This window comes from Citrus clementina, unplaced genomic scaffold (genome assembly GCF_000493195.1).
Source record: "Citrus clementina cultivar Clemenules unplaced genomic scaffold, Citrus_clementina_v1.0 scaffold_8, whole genome shotgun sequence".
NCBI lineage: Eukaryota > Viridiplantae > Streptophyta > Magnoliopsida > Sapindales > Rutaceae > Citrus > Citrus x clementina.
This window is the reverse complement of record NW_006262022.1, coordinates 1,914,113-1,931,468: the sequence shown is the minus strand read 5'-3', so window position 1 is coordinate 1,931,468 and position 17,356 is coordinate 1,914,113. Positions and strand designations below refer to the sequence as shown.

General features: G+C 33.8%; 2 protein-coding genes across 2 annotated transcripts; one reads left to right on the top strand and one right to left on the bottom strand.

Annotated features, from left to right (window-relative positions):
- The first annotated feature begins 4,559 nt into the window (after positions 1-4,559).
- On the top strand, positions 4,560-6,490 carry LOC18035128 (cyclin-D4-1). The gene is made up of 5 exons (XM_006422728.2): positions 4,560-5,079; positions 5,182-5,268; positions 5,398-5,707; positions 5,797-5,906; positions 6,055-6,490. The coding sequence occupies exons 1-5, from the start codon at positions 4,771-4,773 to the stop codon at positions 6,298-6,300; spliced, it is 1,062 nt and encodes a 353-aa protein (XP_006422791.1). The 5' UTR covers positions 4,560-4,770; the 3' UTR covers positions 6,301-6,490.
- Positions 6,491-13,646: 7,156 nt separating this feature from the next.
- LOC18034507 (protein SRG1) lies at positions 13,647-16,894 on the bottom strand. The gene is made up of 2 exons (XM_006422727.2): positions 16,135-16,894; positions 13,647-14,277 (listed from the first exon to the last, which is right to left on the bottom strand). Exons 1-2 carry the CDS (start codon positions 16,704-16,706, stop codon positions 13,695-13,697), a joined length of 1,155 nt encoding a protein of 384 aa, XP_006422790.1. The 5' UTR covers positions 16,707-16,894; the 3' UTR covers positions 13,647-13,694.
- Positions 16,895-17,356: the final 462 nt, after the last annotated feature.

Genomic DNA, 17,356 nt, shown 5'->3' with positions numbered 1-17,356 from the left:
ATCAAGACAAGTCTCGTCGCATAGAGTTAGGAATGGCAATGGGGAGGGGAGGGGACTAACATCCTCGTACCTATCCCCGATGTTCTGCATATATCCCCATCCCCTTCCTGTCCCCGTCAGAATTGCTTGAGGGGATCCCCGTCCCCTCCCGGAATAATAACAGGAGATTATCGAAGGTCTCCGATCCTCGAATAACTTATTTATTTCATAGTTTGCAAACTTAATTTAATCATATTAACCTAAAAATATATAAAATAAAATGAAAATGATCATGAATGGGTCTTATATTTCATTCTACTCCTTTAAACTTTTGGTATATATAATATTCAAATAATGATTTTAAAAAAATTCAAATAATATGATTTTTATACAATATTAACGTGATTATTGTCCATGAGTAATGATACCTGCTGATCACCGACTATGGCGCAACAAACCCCCATGTGTGGTTGCTAGTTGACGTTGCGATGAGTTAGGCTACTCAACCATTGACAATGCAACGTGCTACTAGGTTATGATGAGATGAAGACGAGTTGGGTGCTTACTACTGCATGAATGATTTGGAAAGGATGAGCAAGACTGTGAGAAAGTGATTTAAAATTTGATTTGTAAGTTATGAGCTTATAGGATTTTGTGCTTTTGGTTAAAGTTAAACCTAAATTATATTAAACATTTTATATTATTTGTATAATTATTTTGATATTTTTTATTTTCACCAATATTTAATATTTTATAATTTAAAATTTATTATTTGTTGACTAATAATTCTAGAAAAATAAAAATAAAAATAGGGAAATGGGAAAATGGGGAGGGGATGAGGATTCATCCTCGTCCCTTCCTCAAATAAGTGATTAGGTAAAAAATCATCTCCGTCCATTCCCCGAATAAGAAATTGGGTATAAAATCGTTTCCGTACCCTCCCCAAATGGGAAAAATCCCCAAAGACCCCGTTCCCAAGGAGATTTATGCCATCCCTACATAGTACATAGTGCGTTGATTTTACCTTGTATATTACTCTCTAGTTTAATATTAAAAAGACTAATAATATTTGACTGTTTATATCATAAGTTACACTTTTACACATAAGTCAATGATCATGACCAAAATGATATACACAAATGATAAGAATCAAAATCATTATTCATTAATTATAACAAGAATGAAAACCGTTACGACAAACACATATGACGAGAATGAAGACCGTTATGTCTATGCAAATTTCGTTGATGAATCCCTCTATTAGAATGTTTGATTATTTCCTTGTATGTCATTAAATTTTCTTATATGAATTATAAATTAATGAGAGTGAAATTTTTGACTTATTTTATGTTACTCTGAGGCCAAAGTGATCTGATTTATGCAAAACTTGTAGCATTATGTCATTGCATGCCCAAGGAACCTTCATTGGATTCATTTGTGTTTGTTGTTTAATAAATTTGATGTTTAACGCTACAGGCTCTACTTTTCAACTTACATATATATGAGGTTCCTTATCAATAATTGTTCTTTATCTTATTTCAGCTACAAAAAAATTTCTTCGTCAAAATTAACAAGATAAATCAATCAAGAAATTAAATGTCAGGGTCGCCAGGACTGGCAGTTTAATCAATTCGACCTACTGTTACTTACACTTAATTAATAATGCCACTGTTCTTTTCTATGATATTGTTGTGATATTGATATTCTGAATTGAGTAGAAAATTTGAATATAAAATTTATACGCATGAATGTTGTCATTCGGTCATTAATGTTGTATCATTTGAATTACAAATTTTATGTCCCAATTTCATAAATATATCATTTCTCTTTAAGCATTCTAGCTGAAGAAAACAAATTGATAGGGTAGTATTCGGGGATTACGATCCTCTCCTGTTCTGAGCACTCTTGATCTTTTACAGATCTTATATCATCTGTGTTTTAGTTTTAATGTATGATTGTGATTTAATTGTTTTTTCTTTTTAATTTACTAACCACCAATCATATTAATAAAATTTGCTCAGAATAAGATCAGATCAGGAGAAGATTCTAATCCAATATTCGGCAATTTTTCATGAACAATATCTTTGGCCCCAATCAATATGCACAGCCGAATCTGATGATTTCGTTCAAAGAAAATTTATTTCATGCAACTAAATTATTGTGCATGAAGAATGAACCCCCCCTTATAATTGCCAAACCTGCTTCCAGATTGGAGTCCAATTGGGCCTGAAAATCTTGGAGCAATCTGCTCTGATTGTTATTATAGCCCTCGTTTGGAATTGCATTGGAGTTCAGACTTAGGTGGGCCTATCCTATCTTTTGCAGATCATTTTTTTTATATTATTATTTAACCATATTTTGTTTACGAGTGAAAATGTTGGATTGAGAATTTTCTAAAACAACCTCGGCCCAAACAACTACAATGAACCGATATATATATATATATTTTTTCATCTTTTGAAGATTTGAACTGAACCAGAAAATAATTTACTTTGGATTAAAATTTTTGCTCACCCTTTTTAAGCCCTGCAGCGCCAAACGAGTTATTATTATTGTGCAACAAACATTTCAAATTAATTAGATTTAATTTTCTCCTCAACCTCAGGCATCAAAGTCCATCATTAATTTGATGGATTGTGCACCCACCAAAATTTCCAAGTCTGGAATCGACACACGTATCTGTGGAATTTAAGTTGATAATGTGAAATTATGGTACTACGGTTGTTAAAGCATTAGAATAGACAAATTGATTGTCCCGGGTGATAAGGCAGCTTGTGCCATTATTGCACGACAACAAATTTATGTTATTAATTTCAGGTAATTAATAAGTTATAAATTACGGAAAAAAAGAAACAAACTTGAATTTAGCAATGAAGTTAATGCTTTCTTACATAGTTGGTAAAATGGGTCATATGATCGTGTTCGTATTGTGTCAGCTTTGTATCGTGTCAAATTTAAATCGACTCAAACATGACCTATCTAACGATTGTTTCAAAACATTGAGACTCTAATCCATCACATAAAATAAACGGGATATCCAATAACTTGATTACTATCTACAAATTTAACCAAATTTATATAAAATATTTACACATTATTTTATACATATGTCTACCAATATTTTACACATTTATGCTATTGAAGTTCTAAATTTATATAAATTTGATAAATGAAACATTATGTATCTACTTATTCTTAAAAAACAAAAAGAAGATAATCATGTCCAAATTTGAATTTTAATGACAAAAACCTACAAATTAATTTATAATGGAAAATATAATCATGTTGTTATTTGAGTAAATGAGTAAAGAATCTTAACCTTAACTGACATGAATTAATTTATAATGGAAAATATAATCATGTTATTATTTGAGTAAATGAGTTATATCAAATATTTACACATTATTTTATTCATATGTCTACCAATATTTTACACATTTATATTGAAGTTTTAAATTTAATAAATGAAACAATATGTATATGCTTATCCTAAAAAAAAAAAAAAAAAGAGAATCATGTCTAAATTTAAATTTTAATGATAAAAACCTACAAATTAATTTATAATGAAAAATATAATCATGTTATTATTTTGAGTAAATGAGTAAAGAATTTCTAGAATGACAACAGGATTTCTACATCATAGCTGTATGTACCTAGAAATCACAACATCTCATGGCTAAATAAACAAAATCAAAAGTTCTATTTTGTTTAGTTTTATAAAAGGAACATATCTCTAAATTGTCATTTATAGGTCATGCTACTAATTATGATTTACTGGTGGACCGAAAATGCTATTTGACTTGTGGAATATTAACTGAGCAATCATATAAATTAGACAACTTTTAATTCATTAAATTGGAAAAAAAAAATTCAACTTAAGTACATGGTAGAACACGTGGACATATTATTTATTTCAACTTCAAATCTCTAATATTTCGGCCCCATAATGATGGCGAATCTTTATCATTCATCTACTTGATTTTTTTTATAAAAAAAATTATTTTAAATAAATTAAGGAGATGGAAACTGTCATCCTACGAACATATATATTTGTATTTTTAAATTCACATTCTAACTTAACAATGTGAGTGTACGTGTGTTGGCAACATTTTAATGGACGAAATGAAAACGTTAAAAATTATAAAAACCCTAAACAAATTAAAAATAATAATGTTAAAAGGGACGGAAATATTATTTAGTAATTTATGCACCTTTAATTCACCAAAGTTCGCTTTGAAAGTGTTTCAAAATAGGAAAAAAAATCCTCAAATTTTTTTTGAATAATAGCAAAAAAAAATACATATATGGATATAAAAAGTATTTAAGAAGCCCTCAAGGATTCTTTGACTATATCAGAAGCATTATAGAGGAAAATACGGTCCCATACATTCTTTTAATAAAAAGCACATGGTAAATACATTATTAAAAGTGCTTTTTACAAAAGCACTTTTAATAATACGATACCTCATACCTATAATTAATATAACTACAAGGGCACAAGGCTACGGCCTCTCTCTTAATGTATGTTGCACTTTATCGTCTCTTCGTTTCCATACACTCAATTACAGTAAAGAAAAAAGAAAATTATAAGAAGGAAAAAAAAAACACAAACAGTTGAAACTAAAACAAGTTATTATTTATGTCCAAACCATTAGCTCTCCTTAAAACCCCAAAACACAACACCATCGCCGAATGAATGCGTAGAGCATCCACCCCTGTCACCACCACTACCACCACCGCTTGCGCCGTAACTAATGCCGTCAACTCGCCGTTAAAAATAAGCCATTAGCTATGTCTGCTGAGTCGCTTGATAATTCTCACAGCAGCTCGCTCTACTGCGGTGAAGAAGATGCCGCCGCCGCCGCCGCTGATGGTGGTAGTGACATGGTCTCTTGTGATACCACTGACACGTGGATCTTCCACAATCAATCTCCGGCGTTCGATGTCGTTGATGATGCTGATGCTGATGATGTTGTCTCAAGGCTCATTGACCGTGAGAGTGAGACCCACCACATGCTTCACCCCGATTATCTCCACCGTTTCCGTGACTGTTCCGTTTTCGTCACCGCCCGTCAAGATTCCATCAACTGGATCCTCAACGTATATAAAATAAAAAAACCTTTTTTTTCCCCTCTTTTTAATTTATGTTGTTATTGAGTTTCTTGATATTTGATATTATTGTATTATTTTTCGGTAATGTAGGTGCATGCTTACTATAAGTTCAGGCCAGTGACAGCGTTACTGTCAGTCAACTACTTTGACCGTTTCCTTTCCTCCCATTTTCTCCCGGTAAATCCTCATTTTGCTTTTCCTTCACTTTCCCGAGAAAATGCCATGTTATCCGGGAAAAGAAAAACGTGAACGTATGAACTTTAATAAAGTTTTGAATTTTTTTTTTTTTTTGTTGGTGGTTTGTAGCTAGGAAATGGGTGGCCGCTTCAGCTACTGTCAGTTGCGTGCTTGTCTTTAGCGGCGAAAATGGAAGAAACCCAAGTGCCCCTGTTATTGGATCTTCAAATATTTGACCCGAGATTCGTATTTGAACCCAAAACCGTTCAAAGAATGGAGCTCCGAGTGATGTCCGTTCTCAATTGGAGACTCAATTCCATCACCCCGTTTGATTATCTTCATTACTTCATCTCAAAACTACCCGCTTCCAGCTCCGAACCCGGGTCGTTTACCCGATTTTTATGGTCCTCGTCGGATCTCATTATCAGAACCACCCGTGGTACATTCATTGACCGGAATCCGACCATTTTTACAGCTTCTTTGTGCTTTTTTGGGGAATTAATTATTATTTTTTAAAAAATTTTGTAGTTGTTAATTTCTTGGGTTTTGCACCTTCTACAATAGCAGCGGCGGCGGTTTTATGTGCCGCCGGTGAAAGCTTAGACTCACCGGCTATTTGTCATCAGAGACTGAACGAAGTATGTTTCCATGGCCTCAGTGAAAATTTATATTTCTGAGGGATTGTTGTGGAAATATAGAGTTTTTTTTTTTGAGAATTTCTAGAGGAGAAGTATTGCATGGAAAGTCGTGTAAAATATCTCTCACTATTTGGTGCATTTTCGATAGGAAATGGTGAGAAGCTGTCACCAACTCATGGAGGAGTATCTGATCGACACCTGTCCATCAGCTCAGGTTAAGGACCAGAGCGAGGAGCCGCAAGTCGCGCCTCCAAGCCCAGTTGGTGTGCTGGACGCGGCTGCTTGTGGAAGTTGCGACACGCGCTCGGACAATCCCGGCTCCAGTAACCAAGTCGAAGCCGAGCTGTGTGCTAAGCGGTTACGATCCTCTGCCCCGGATGTACAGCAACCGTAGATAAGACCGCCCCCCATCACCCTCCCCTATTATTATTTCTCAACTAGCTTTTTGTGTCTTGTGCTAGAGAGAAACAACCGGGCCTTAATAATTTTTTTTAGACGTCATTTATTTATCGTCGATTGTAAAATGAACGGTTGGGATTGGATAGCGTATGTGGAAGAGGGAGAGTTTTTTTTATGTCGATAAATCCAATAGCTAAGCTGAGGTTCAGTTATAATTTCCATTTTTTAGGGGCTTTTGGTCAAATTGCTAAAGCTCTGATTCATGATGTCTCAATAATTCCCAAACTAAACTTAAAAAGTTAAAAATCATGCATGAGTGTATATCCAAATGGTCATACAGAGTTATTATTTTCACAAAGCTGGGCAAAGATTATCTTTTTTGTCGACCAAATTGCCCTTATAATTTAATGCACTAATCTGCTAGGGTCCACGACGGTCCACGACGGTATTTTAGAGATTTTCTTTCAAAAGCGAAGTAATTCTTTTGGATATTAATAAATGAGTTGGGCCATAATGGGCCACTGTCGTTCCGCCACGTTTCCGACAAAAATTACGGTTTAGTGGGTAATCGTACGTGTATCTGGCTCCGTAGATTGGACAAAATTAACGAACTAATTTGTATTCCCAAATTGACCTTGTTTGCGACTAAAATTAGATCTGTAAATGGCTAGTCGGGAGGGATCTAGAAGGAATTTTACGAATGGTGGAATATGATGACGTAAGGATGACGGGTAGTTGCCACGTAAAGGGGACGTATTTATAGGAAGGATCAGAATTTTCTCTTTCTTCTTTTAATCTCTTACTATTCGTCAAATTTTATTAAAAAATAACCCAATCATAAATAGATAAAGTAAAAATAATTAATTTAATAATTAATATTAAAATTAAAAATAAAAAATTTTAATCTTTCATTTAATAAAGAGAGATTAAAAAGGCAAAAAGAAAAAAAACGAAGAGAAAATCTCATCCTGGAGGGAAGGGATCAAAGCGGGGGTCGTGTGGGAGACAGAAGGGCGAAACGAATCAGGGTCGTCCACGTGTAAAGAGACAGTTCAGTGCACTAAGGCAAGGGGTGGTTTAATCGTAGGGTCAATGGCTACTTCTCAGGTCACATCACCTAGGAGCTTGTACGGGAACATCTAAACCAAAAAGGTCTTTGCATTGGCGGGAGCAAGTGATGTTGGTTTTGATGCAAATGAAGGTTAATTTGGTTTTACTATTTAGATTTTTGCAAGAAGAGCCTCGGGTCAGGACGCCATTTTGATAATATTGCAAGAATTTTTTATAATATTATGATGGAAATTCTTAAAAGAAATCAATAAGACTTACTTTTTTCGAATTATATAGCGGAATAACCAGGTATTGAATCATCTTCACTGATCGGAAAGAAATCACGAGCAGAAATCTTCCTTAAGTCACAGTATATATGTCTTTTATGAATTGTTTAAAGACCATATTTTAATCTTGATGAAGAAGAGAAAAAATGAATTTTCTCTTATTTTGTTCACCCACACACGCACTGCTTTTTCGAATGAATGGAATAAACTCGTACCTTTACAGAAATGGTTTTGGTGGCATATATAAGCAGCGGTTGGGAGCGATTGGGAAGTTGAACACAAATCAACTTTCCTCTCCCAAATGCATATGGTAACCAACAAGTGGTTACTATGTGTGGGTCGGGTCGGGTCGGTCCATCTTGAGTGCCCATCCGTCCAATATATTATTTAGTCATTTACCATGTTACAAGACAATATGGATTTACAACGTACATTTTCATTTTAAAAAATAAAAATTTAAAAAAATCTCTTAAGAATAAAATATACTCTCATAAAATGATGGATTATGATTTAGTCCTCAGTTGAGCTTGTTCTGTATACCGATTCGTTTCTTAAGATGATATAGATAATGAGAATTTACTTTAATTTTATAAATTCCATAGAAATAGCTACATATTAATGTTGAGTGATTGAAACCACAAGTATTGTAGCTCTACTTTGAATAAGAACTTGTTTGTCAATAAAATAGATTTATTTCACTTTCCCAAGCTTGGTGGTCAGTGCTTCCACATCTTTAGCTATGACTTATATTCATAAATGTAATGAAGAAATTAGTGACCCTTGCATGCAAAGTAGTTTCATTGTTTCACCAACTATTTGTTTTATTATTGAAAATGTTAGTCTCATTATTGAGCTTCTAATTTTTTTTTTTTTTGGCCTTATTTTCCCGACAAGGCTTTTTGGTCCTTTTATCATCAACGTGGCACTTCATTGCAGCTTTCCTAAGTGACCATCGACCAATGTATTCGTTTTTCCACAATTCGTCCGGTGCTCTCTCTTTCACTCTATCACTCTCGAGAAATTCCTCCTCTTGCATGATAGAAGTATACGGGTTACATCAAATATTATTTCGCCTCCTTTTCAACTTTTGAACGGAATTTCGCCTCTTTTTTTGTGTTTACCTCTAAATTTCTCGCATTCTTAAATCCCTCCACGGAACTTTCATTTTTCTTCAGCTACAACCCTCTCCCAAAGCTACGGTTTATTGTCACAATGCCTCCAATATCGATAACACGAGGCCCTACAAATTTGTGGCTGGGATTTTCTATAAAAAAAAAAAAAAAAAAAAATTGGTCAATTTTGGGACCCAATCCAGGCTGTATACAAAAAGGTTTCTGTAGGGGTCCGTTGTCTTCTTCACCAAATTTCCTGCACTGCTGGAACAGCATTACAGCATGTCAAAGAAAGTATATGTATACATATACATGTGAAACCTAGACTAGGGACAGCCAAATTTGGCCTCCAACGGCCTGCTGAGTTATAGTAAATACATACATATCTCGATGACTAACATCACTTGTTATATATTAAGCAACTGTACTCTTGACTCAATTTTATAATTGTTTATAAATAATATTAAACTTATGAATCAACTAAACAACGTCACATGATAATACTAGCAATGCCGTCTACTAAATTATTACTTTATAAAAGTAACAGTTTGGATGGCAACGAAATCTTTAATGAGAGAAGAGTATGGCCTTTTTAAGGCACAAAGGAGTGAAAGCAAAGTGCCAATGGATGAGACAAAGAAGCATTAATCAACCCTTCCACAGATCAGAACACCACCCACCCACCCACCCCCACCATCCCTCGAAAGCACACACACAGTCATTCACTCACTCACTTGTTTAATTCTATCAATGAAACTGTAGAGCCTGCAGTTGCCTCATTGGCATCTCTGTCTTTTGATGATCCACATCCACATGCATGCCTGCTGGCCTGCATGTCCTCCCATCAATGTTATTTTGGAGGGGTTTTTGGGTCTTCTTTGGAGGCTTGCGCTAATGCCATCCCATATCTAATAGCATACCATTGTATGTACGTCTACGCTAACCGTACATACACCTGATAAACAGGAGACTTGCAAGGGTGTCTTTTTTTCTTTTTTTTTTTCCCTCCTTTTTTTCTCTCTATATCTAACTTTTTCTACTTTGACACCATCCAAATATTAATGCTTAAAATTTGCCAAACTCTCACTAGAGGCTTTAGGATCAGGATTCAATTCTGATCTGATCTCTTTCTGAGTAAAAATACATGTAAGTGATAATAGATAAAGAAAATAAAAAAGTTAAATTATACTCATATACTATTACTTAAAAACACATAGCATAAGATTTTTAAAAACTCACAAGAATTCAGATTAAGAGAGGATCTTTATCCGAGGCTTTATCCTCTACCCTGGAAAATAAATTATTTACTACGTGGCTAGAGAGTGGATTTAGACAATATTTGAATATTGAAAATGATATTGAAGATTACAAAAATCACAGTGGGTGATATAAAAATAGATATCTTAATAATAATAATAAGTAGGGTTAGATTGCTTTCAAAACTTCCTAGCTTGTCAGTGGACCACGTATTAGTTGTTCATTCTAGTGTTGATTATCTGTCGTGAAACAAATAGGTGAGAGTGAGTAAAGACTCCCTCAGAGCAGGGGAATAGGGGTGCAATTCCAACTTCTTTGACCAGATTTTCTACGACAGTTGGGTGGCTAGAAAATTAATTATGCTTTGATGAAATTGTGCACGAAGGCTGACTTTTCTTCTTGACTTATCGTTTCTTTTTTATACTACTGATTCATAAAAATGGACATCCCATGGGTTTGATGCTAATTTCATCTCATGCCTAGTAAAATATAAGGTTGTGACGAGTGGTTATTAAATAAAAATATAAGTTAATTAGCTTATATGTGTACATATTATGATAAATGCGTCTTTGGACTAGGATCTTCTAAAGGTGCGGGAAATATAAATTCCATAAAAAGCCTATCACTCACGATGGTATACAAATTGAAAGGAAAAATGAAAAATGAAAAGGAAATGCCCAGTCTTCTTAAATCATAGGTACGTGGTAACAAAGTCACTATTATTTTCATCCTTTGAGAAAATGTCTCTTTCATGAAATCAAACTTACCATGTGAGACTGTGAGTAGTAGAAGTAAAATTATTCATATAAGTACCATCTTCAACAATAACGCTGTGGTGCAAACAAAAAAGACAAGCGGGCGAGAAGATTGACCATTTTATGGAACATTTCAATGCAACAATATTGCATATTCACGTTCTAGGTACCGACACACAATTCATGATTGCACTGAGCAGTTTATATTGATTCATCCGAGTAGAAGTTCATGAACAGAACATGAAGGACATGTACATAAACAAAGTTGAATAAATTTCTCTTCTCGTATATGGCAATAACAATTATATGTACTTATTATTAATAACTTGTAATTTCCAGAATTTAGTCATGATATTTTAGTGAAAAGGGTTGGTGCCGTTGATTTTCTTTCAAAAGTTGAAATGAATCTAAACGTTCTGTTCTTTTTCATATTGAAATATATAAAATAGTGTTGATTTGTAATAAAAACAGTAATCAACTGCACAATAATATAATTCTAAATTTTCAAATTTAATGATAATAAGTCATTATTATAATGAGTTAGAATATAGTAATTAGAATAGTAATTCTACTCTAAAAGAAAGTTGCTAGAAGAAAATTGAATGCTTGTTAATTTTAATGAGTATTGGGACAAATGTTCATTTAGTTTTAATTATATTTTGAGTTAAATGTCTGTTTAGTTTTTACACTCTAAAAAATACCTTAAGAAAACATGTGTCGTTCTTTCCCTTAATTTCTTTTTTCTTTTACAATAATATCCTTGCTATAATATTCCTATTGACATTAATGAAAAGAAGAAATGTTTATTTATCAAATTAACACTAAAGTTAAAATAAAAATTAAAGTAAATTTATTATTATTATTTAACACTAAAATAAAATTATTTTTTTATTATTTTACTTTTGGAGTTAATCTGGTAACTTAAAATTTTTTTATAGGTAATCGTTAGCATGACAGTAAGATATTACATGTAAATTTAAGTTGGTTGATATTCATTTATTTATAAATAGTTATTAAAAAGATTGTTGTAATAGTATGAAAAATACTATTTCTTTTAGATTAATAATTATTGATCAATTTGCTAATTAAATTTTTTATGGGTAATTAGCTAATGCTCTCAAGATTGTAGTAAGGGTATTATTATTGTAACAACAAAGAAAAATAATGGCAATAATATCACATATTTTAACAGTATGGATATCTTGAGATATTTTTCAAAATATAAAGATTAAATTGACAATTAACTTAAAATATAAAAACTAAACGAACATTAAACCTAAGTATTGTAAGGCGTCTATTCGATAAACAAATATTTTTCATTTCCATTATTCCAATGGGTAATTTTTAGGGACCTCCCCTGAGGTTTGGTGTATTAATATCTAGATGGAATGTATCCATGTAATTACACATACCTCCTTGCCGTAAGTTACTAATTAAGTTGACCGTTAGTAAATATTTAAAATTACTAAAATATCCTTCCTGCTGAAATAATAAATTATTAGATATAATTTTGAGAATTCCGCTGGCAGTGAGAATTCCATTGAACCCATTTTAATGGTGATGTTAGCGACTGTTGGGTGGCGTCAGCAATGGCCAAAGGGGTGGCGGGGGTGTGGGGGTTGTGATGAGACAAAAGCCTACTTGGGTTAGTGTGTGTTGGTGGACGCTGTTGATTCAAAGGCTGTCGTGAATGGGGTTGGTCGCCGGTGTTAGGAGAGGACTCCGGTAGTGGCAAAGCACCACCACCCAGAAGAGCCGTTGGTCATCCCAGGCCTTGTCCTTGTTGTAAATAACAGCAACCTCGAGACTCCTTGCTAGGTTAATTCTAGTGCGGGTGATTGGGATTGTGGCCAAGTGTACCATGAACACAGCAAATCCAATGGGGAGTGGTGCCCTTGAGAAATTAATTCCAACAACAAAAACATCAGAAAAAATAAATTAAAAAAAAAAAGAATAACTATGCACTTGTGACATACCAAATACCATTCATTTACACGTGAAGCCAATAATTCAATCTCAAAAAGTTATTATAAATTACAAAAAATGAATTAAAATGAAGAAAGATAAGGAAGAAAGAAGCAAGCTGGATTCTTCACGAAGTTCCCCAACAAGAAGAAAAAGGCACCATCCTTGTAGGCCAATAAAATGTGTTTTGCCTATTAGTCAAATACAATAAAGCCCACATCACAACCACATCTGCTCAAGTCTCTGTAATCTCAAATCTAAGGCAACAAAGCTTATTATATTAGCTGACGAATCTTCTCAGTGAAGAGAAAACACAAAGCAAAAGAGACACTTCAAAAAGCCGTGTACTTGGGTTAATGTGTGTTGGTGGACACAGTTGATTCAAAGGTTGCCATGAATGGGGTTGGTCGCCAGTGTGAGGAGAGGACTACGGCAATGGCAAAGCACCACCAGTAGCTGCCGGTGGAGCCATGACTGATTGGTCAAGTTTGGGCCAACAACGAGCAAGTGGGTCAAATTTTTAATGATTTGGTAAAAATAAATATTTTTAATTTTAAATATATTTTTACACATTTACCCTTCTATCTAACGCTATACGTATTTTTATATTAACTATAGGGGAGGTATATATAATTACATCACTATATTTTATCTAGGTGTTAATACACCTAACTTCAGGGGAGGTTCCTAAAAATTACCCTTATTCCAATCTACTCAGGGACAAATATTTAAATTGTATCATCACCGATACATAGATTTGTAATGTAATATTATAATAACTTCCGATGTTATTTGCGTGCTGCTACAATTTGGGCTTCGGTCTCGTACAATTAATTAGGCACATAAATTATTTGTAGCCAAATTTTAGTTAATTATAAAAGGTTCAAAATATAAGATCTAATTGCCAGGAAAGAATAACCACAACACTGAAAATCTTGCATAAATTCAAAATTAACGATTTCTTTAAACCCTAGCATACATGATGGCTTGCTTATCCTCAGTGGGACTAATTTCATAAAAATGCTTCAAATAATCACCAACTACCACTTTCCTGAAACCACCACCACCATCTTGTCCAGCAGAATCGTCTACCGGCTCCGGCACGATCTCGGTCCATGATGGCGGGTTATAGAACAAAGCCACCGAGAATCTTTCCACTTCCATTTGTGTCACAACTCTATGCCATGGGCTCTTCAACCACCCATTGCTCATAATTTCAAGAAAATCTCCCACGTTCACTAGCAATGCATCGGTTGGCCACGGCAGTGTTAGCCATTTCTGATCTCTTAGCACTTGAAGCCCACCGGTGGCGTCAAATTGCATCAAGAGAGTCAACGCACTGGCGTCTGAGTGAGGCGTAATGCCTTGTGCTAGGTCAGGCCTCGGACATGGAGGGTAGTAATTTACTCTCACATTAATCTCACTATTAGTGGGATCAAAGTATTTTACAAAAACATTTCTTTCCAGCGATAATGCCTCTGCCAGGGCTTGCAGCAACTCGTCCAACACTTTTCTTGCTTCCAAGACGTACCTTTCTGTCACTTGCCTGCAATGATAGTATATGTTGATAATATGTTGACTTATCACAAAGCATTTAGATTTTGGACGTAAGAAGTTTAACAATTTAAAGATTGATTCAGTAATAAATGATGAGTCCTCTCTTGTGCTTTCGCATTGCAATTCTGAGACAAAGTTACGCTTCTGTTGCATTATAAATATCCATTAATTTTTGCAATTATAGATTTACAGAACCTCCATGATAGTTCACACGAAAGACTTAGGTCATTAGAAAGCTATTACTACATTTAAATAAAATTTAAGCAACTTAAATTAATATTCAATACTATCATAGTGATGAACTGGGAAGACTCAAACCTACCCACGCTGCCACGCACACAAAGAAACATAATTTACTGTTCAACTACTGAATGCTCCTGGTAATAAGAGTAGCTAGCGACGGAGCCAGAAATTTAGTTCGCTCGAGATAATTTAATAATGAATTCAATGTAAGTGATCACTTCTTCAATTCATAAGCCATTTAAATTAATTTCACAAGGAGCAGGGGTTTAATTTTTTCAACTATTATTGGAAAATTTAATTATTTTTACGGGAGCAAGGACTTAAATAATAGATATAATTTAGAAGATTTTTTAATTAAACGGGCAGCTGCCCCTACATGCCCAATGCTAATTCCATCACTGGATAAGATGACAATTGCGTGCATATAAAAATTATATTTACAAATTCTCATGCATGCACGATGTGTGTATGTGTGTGTATATATATACACTCGCCTTTTCTAGTGCGGACGTCTGTATTTATTTTTTATTCGGACACATTTTAAAATTGCGGAGCTTAAAAACACTAGTTTTTAATTATTTAAAACCACGTGATTTTATAATTAATTTAATAATTGACTTTTTTAAACTGCATGGTTTAAAAGTATGTCTGCATTAAAAATAATGCAGGTGTTCACACCTGAAAATGACACACACACACACACACACTGAGGCCATCCTCGTTTTGTTAAAATAAAGATACACGTTAAAATAAATTTTAATATATTGAAGATTGTACTTTTTTATCTATTAATATATTAAAAAATATATTTTTTAATTGTTAGTAGTATCCTTATTTTGTTAAAATGAGAATATCTTTACCAAAGAATTATTATTATTATTATATTCAAGTGTGATACCTGTATTTTTTTAATATAAACACGCTCTTCAACTATAGAGTTTAAATGTGCTAAAAATTAACTTTTTAAAACCCTATAATATAAAGTATATTCGTATAAAAAAATAAAAACATCCATATATATATATATGCGCGCGTATATATAAACAAATAACAAAATCGGAGTTCTATACGTAAGTAACCTTGTGTGGAATTGACTATCCTTGTGTTGATGTTATTTTAGTTTATTTTTTTTCCATAAATCTGCATCAGTTGGCGTACATTCACTCATCCACATAATGTGGTTGAGCAATGAGCCAAGCCATAAAGGTGGTTCAATTATTTTAATTAAGAGAGTTTAATATAATTTGACAAGATAGGAAAAAGTAATCTTCCACTAGCGCTTTGATGTCAAAATCGTTAGCCATTTTAGACTTGTTTCGTCTCCCGATGCTAAAATTAAAAGTTGACTTGTGATAATAATGCCAAATCCAAGGTTAGAAAATGACTCTTGAAAATGTAAATATTTATGTCAAATTTGTCCTCGACGATTTAGTTTTCTATTTGTTATTTTTTATTTTTTTCCCCTGAAATTGCTCTTTACGATGAGCTTAAGACAGCAAAATGGTTCGATTGAATTTCTTAATGATGAGTTTGTTTGTTCATCACAAAATTAATTGAAAACAAACAGCAAAAAAATAATTAAGTAGGCGTTTAGTTAACGTACCTAAAATTCTCTGGTTTCTGAGGCCAAACATTGAGCCCTTCATCTCCTCCCACAGGAGCTGCCTTCATGGTCAAACGATCAATCCAATCCAACGGCTGATCTTCCGACTTCACAAAATTCCGGCCATATCCCATATTATCAATCTTCCCATACGATCCAACGGTCTGTTTTTTCTCTTCAAAAGACAATCCAAAAAATGATTTCACAACGTCCTTAACTCCATGCAAAACACAAGAGCTTATGCCATGTTCCGTAATCAAACACAAGCCCCAGTCTCTAACACCACCGGCTAGCTTGGCTAGCTCTTCAGCTCGACCCTCGGGATCTGACGATTTTGCCCTTAATTTAGCCACGTTTATCACAGGAAGTGCCTTTGGTGAGACGCCTGAACTGTGGGAGTCATCGTCAATTGGGTTCTTCTTAGAGGGGGCACGTATGAACCTCTCCGGCAATTGGGTTAGCCCTTGGCGGGCAAGTTCTTGGACCACCGGCACTGTTGAGGTTTTCCGGTGACCATCTTGGTCTATGAAGGTGACGTGATGGCAGCAGCCACCGTCGTTATATTTCTCCATCTTATTATAATGAATAATTATTTGTATACGGGGTATGTATGTTTTTAATTAAAATGATTTCAATTAATTTGTTTGTAGATGTGGTGCCTAGGCTAGACGGTGGACACCATTCAAAATGGATTACCGTAATTCTGCAACAACACGTGTAAACCATTCAGACGGTCGGTGGAAATCAACTAGGCTTTGTATTAATTTGTGACGTTATCTAATCTAATTATATGGCTTTGGCATGTGAAATGACCATTCGATTGCTTGCACTATTTCATATCGCCTCCTTTATTTCTCTTATTTACTTTATAATTATTTATTTTCATTTAATTTACTTCCTGTATACAGGGACATATTCAGGAAAAAAAAAATGATTCAGCGTCGACTAAATTAGATAATAGCAAAAATGGAAAGAAAAAAATAATATAAACATTTTCATAATATTTTGTGCTGGAGTTATTATAGCGAAACATTTTCATAATCATAATGTTCGGTTCAAACTAAATTTATTATTATGAGAATGTTGCAACTTAATAGAAATATTGTTACAAAATTATTGTTTTCATCTATTTATTCATAGTGCAAGTGATATAGGGTAAAGTATACACTTCACTAATAATTAAATAATAGATATTGATAAAAGAAATATTTTAAGAAACTAG